This window comes from Hibiscus syriacus, unplaced genomic scaffold, assembly GCF_006381635.1.
Source record: "Hibiscus syriacus cultivar Baekdansim isolate YM2019G1 unplaced genomic scaffold, ASM638163v2 tig00110610_pilon, whole genome shotgun sequence".
NCBI classification, from domain to species: domain Eukaryota; kingdom Viridiplantae; phylum Streptophyta; class Magnoliopsida; order Malvales; family Malvaceae; genus Hibiscus; species Hibiscus syriacus.
In genome coordinates this window covers 3052427-3056708 of record NW_024062800.1, presented here as the reverse complement: position 1 = coordinate 3056708, position 4282 = coordinate 3052427, and the positions used below count along the sequence as shown (strand labels likewise).

The 4282-nt window shown below is 34.5% G+C and overlaps 1 protein-coding gene across 5 annotated transcripts; it reads right to left on the bottom strand.

The window, feature by feature from the left end:
- Nucleotides 1-558: 558 nt before the first annotated feature.
- LOC120135454 (E3 ubiquitin-protein ligase SINAT2-like) lies at nucleotides 559-3858 on the bottom strand. 5 transcript variants are annotated; one of them, XM_039151720.1, is made up of 5 exons: nucleotides 3707-3858; nucleotides 3550-3576; nucleotides 1856-2144; nucleotides 1353-1739; nucleotides 559-1194 (listed from the first exon to the last, which is right to left on the bottom strand). In XM_039151720.1, the coding sequence occupies exons 3-5, from the start codon at nucleotides 2069-2071 to the stop codon at nucleotides 871-873; spliced, it is 927 nt and encodes a 308-aa protein (XP_039007651.1). In that variant the 5' UTR covers nucleotides 2072-2144; nucleotides 3550-3576; nucleotides 3707-3858; the 3' UTR covers nucleotides 559-870. The 5 variants fall into 5 exon arrangements, with proteins under 5 accessions (XP_039007651.1, XP_039007649.1, XP_039007650.1 ...); XM_039151718.1 differs by having other exon boundaries at nucleotides 3550-3617; nucleotides 3707-3857; XM_039151719.1 differs by lacking the exon at nucleotides 3550-3576.
- Between the last annotated feature and the right edge of the window lie 424 nt (nucleotides 3859-4282).

Here is a 4282-nt window from a genome sequence, read left to right as displayed (position 1 = left end):
GGGTAAATTGCATCATTCATCACTCAACTATTTTCTCACTCCTATTTTGGTCACTAAAATTTATTTTTTTAATTTAATTACTTAACTTTCAAATTAGTCATAATCGAATAACTCAAACTCTCAAAATTAATCTTTTTATTTTAATTATAAATTAAGAAAATAATAACAAAAACTGCCATGTTACAAAAGCTATTAATAAAATAAATTAGAGTGATCAAAATATGAGCGATTTAAAAGTTGAGTAATTAAATTGAAAATTTTTAAACTTTAATGATCAAAATAGGAGCGAGAAAATAATTGAGTGATGAATGATGTAATTTACACACACAAAATGCAGTACGACGGGATACTAAAATGAAACAAAAAACGAAGGTTATGTATGGTTTTGAAACAAATGAAATTTTCGGTATTAAAATGAAATAAAATAATAGTTTAGATACTAAACTTGTAGTTTACCCTTATTATTATTTGAATAACCTGAAAACACGGGAAAGATGCAAGTAATCTTTCTCCACTGTCAAAGTTTAGGAAAGTTTTCAGAGAAAATGAGGAAAACAGAAGTTGATAATAATGAACATGGTTTCGTACAGGAAGCCAACGGCGATCGCATCCAAAAGATGCAAAACAAAAAAATAGTCCTAAGGATTCAAATTCCAAGAAGACTCGTATAAATCATTTCCTACACTAAACATTCAGCAGAGGGCGGCGGCCGGACGGTCGGCAGGGGGATTAGAGTGGACATTTCCCACTTACAAATACAATACATCACTAATTTTACAAAACAAAAGCTTTCATTCCTTAGCCAAAGGACTCTAGTTTTTTGAAACTGTACAAAAAATCGCCTTGATTCACCATGCTTTTCAACCTCAATCAGTCATTTTCTTTCCATATACGGCCTGTTACCCTCAACTTCAGCTCTTGCCTATCGCCACCGGAAAAGTATAGAGCTAGGTTCCTTTGTATCACCAGTCCATCCTGACTGTCACGAACTTTCCTATGACTATCGCGGATGCTCCTGGGAATGCCTTGCCATATTAGTTTCCGGCCGTTGGCACCAACTTCCAGACTATAACTGAACTTTTTTGCTTCATTATCGTCACCCATAAAACGTAAAAAGGCCATGTAGACAGGTGCCATCCCAAGCTGGAAAGCTTCGAAATGCAAGCAGAACTGTCTTCCAAAACAATTAAAAACCTACACAAAATATCAGAATTCAAAAAACAGAAGTCGAAAAAATCCTTTCATAAGCATATGGTTTGCAGTTTCAAGAGATTTTAACACACAAACAACAAATGCAAAAGTGAAGCATAGAACACTTGATTTATATGTGTTGTAGCATAAAATGAACTCACAGTAAGCATCCATGTGGCATTTTCAACTTCGTGTGGATTTGATTTGACATATCGATGGTTGAAGGTACATCCATCATGCATGTCGACCTTGTGATCATCCATGAGATGAGCAACGAGGGTCGGTATGTCACCAGTGACAGAGCACTCAGACCCAGCATAAGGGCAATTGTAGGGATGGAATCGACAGTGTTGCTCATGCTTAAGCTTGCTGTAATAGGGGAAGATATCGTGGCAACCTAGATTCTGGTATTTACAAGGGAGTTCCAAGGATTCTGCAACTTTCTCCAGAGCTAAACACCTTATATTTCCAAGATCATACCGGCATGTGGGGCAACAGTTGCGCACTCTAATCTTGCAGTTGGAACATAAAGTGTGTCCATTTGGACACTGAAATAGAAGATTGAATGCAACATATCAACATTTTGAATGAAAAAACAAAATGCTACTACAAAACTATATCTTTACAGAAGAGCCAAAAAAAGTGTTATGCATGGAGAACAAACCTGGTGAATTGGTGGATACATCAAATTTGTACATACAGGACACTCAAGGAGCTCGTAAACATCGTTGCTTGAATGAATTCCATTTTTTCCAACATAACTAACAGCATTTTTCATCGTTGTAGTATTATTCTCATATTTTGTAGCAGCAGTGCCATAATCTGCAACAGGGGAATGAGATTCAACAACTTCTTTCCAAGCACTGCCTCTAGAAGCCATTGCTACTCGAAACGTCAACTACTGCAATTATTTTATATTTATCTACTTTTAAGAGGCTTCACTCTCTATTTCCCTGTAATACAGGATAAAAGATAGATGTCAACAAGAAGAACATATTTTGAACATATCACTCTGAAAGCATATTCCTGAATCATATGCAGTAGAACATCCAGGAGAAAATAAGTCAAGCAAGGCGTAAAACAGGTAGTAGTTTGATAATCAGATCCAAAGAGATTATTTCATTGCTGGTGACTAAACTCCATGAAGAGCTCCTAACATCGTTCTTCGTATTGCAATAAAAACCAAAGATTTATCAGGTAGCATTTTCAATTGTACTCCATCAACGAAAAAATCTTATTATATCCCACCGAGGCAACTCAATATCCATGGAAATGATTGTACATAAATGTCATGTAAGAAGCCTTCTTCCTATTTATTATCTATTGATCTTCAAATTTCCGAAAGATGAAAACAAAGTTTAGATTCTTCCAAAACTGCAGTCAGTTAAACTAAAATATAAATAGCCAGAACAGATGAAAAGCAACATCCTAATACAAAATAACTATTTTCAATCTTTCCGGTTCTGAATTCCAACACGGGGAAGTAAATCCTACGAAAACAAGGTCAAATATTTTCCATGTTGGACATGTTCATCCAGCAGAAAAACAAGAAGCAAGTGCATAATAAGATGGATCAATCTTCCACCAAACTTGCATAATAACATGTTGGGCATGTTCATCCAGAAGAAAAACAATTCAGACACCATGCATAACAAGAACATGCATGCATTGAAATCGAATTCCTTCAATGAATGCGCTTATACCACAATTTGCTAATTCCTTTGAGAAACGCCATTATAACAATATTTGTTATATTTGAGGAAACGAAAGGAAGGGACAAAAATCAATTAGAACCCAGGTTTGCTAAAAACTACCCCACCTCAGAAAGCAAGAAACATTCCCAGATTTTTAGTGGAAAGAAACATTCCCAGATTTTTAGTGGAAATACTGTCTATTTCAATTAAATATAAAGCTGAATAATGCAGGAAAGAACTATCTTTAACCTTTTTATGCAAAATGAACATCAAAAGCAACCAATATACGAGACAAGAATAACATACAGAACAAAACTTCCTCCAATTACAATCGAATACACAATTTTGAATTGAATTTACACACCAAGGAAAATCAAAATCTTCAAATTTTATATGTTGTAAAGCAACCAGATAATGAGACAGGGAAACGTGAAAGAAAACAACTCTCCCAAACCCAATGAAAAATCCAACAAAGTTTTCCTCTTTTTCGATGCAACGTCAAACTAAGTTTGTCCAAAAACCAACTTTCCCATTTGGATTAATCAAAACATAATCACCAATGGAACAAAAGAAAAACACATTTTTTCAAGTTTCAAACGTTACAAATCGAAAGAAAAGACAAAACCCAAAAAAGAACAAACCCAAAGTGGAGGGAAAAGAATACCCAGTTGAGATTTCCAAGCTTAGCATCTTAACACATCATTAAAAAGCCACAATAAAATCTGGGTTGTGCTCAAAACAACGAACTAAATAAAAATAAAAAAACAAAGGGGAAAAAAGAAAACAAAAACGACAAAGTGCCAAAGGAGAGCGAAACTCACGGGTTTTAAACCAAATGCAAGGAAAACGAAGGAGAAAAAAATCAGAGAACTGTTTTCCATCAAATGGTGACCATGTTTTCACTTTGAAAATGCAAACGCAACGTCAAACGCGCATATGTATATATTGAATACACTATATTTTTGAGAATTTTGGCTCTTTCTATATGGGTTTCTTTGGAGGTAAGTGGACCGATGGCTGTAGGCGCACGCAACATTTCAACAAAAAAAATTAATTTATTTAACTTTTTACAGTCTCGTTGGCGTTTACTTTTTCATGTGAGGATGAGGTGAGTGGGTGATAATTTGAAATACTATAACTTGCTCCCCACATATAAATAAGAAAATGAAATTCAACTTTACCAATCAGATTAAAAGAACTTGCTCCCTTAAAATGGAAGAATTGCCCATCAGCCCCTTAAAACATTATAAAATTTTAAATTAGTTCAATGAAAAATTATATTTAATACTTTATCCAGTGATTATAAGATAGTATTTGTCTAGAATTTTCTTAGTCAATTGATAATGAACATGCACACATCATTCAGATACAATTACTTGCTATGTTGCACTGATACG

Coding starts and splice junctions, on each gene's coding strand:
- LOC120135454 (XM_039151720.1), bottom strand. CDS start 2,071: ATGGCTTCTAGAGGCAGTGCTTGGAAAGAAGTTGTTGAATCTCATTCC. Junction 1,740..1,855: donor TGTATCCACCAATTCACCAG/GTTTGTTCTCCA, acceptor CTTCTATTTCAG/TGTCCAAATGGACACACTTT. Junction 1,195..1,352: donor ATGCCACATGGATGCTTACT/GTGAGTTCATTT, acceptor TATTTTGTGTAG/GTTTTTAATTGTTTTGGAAG.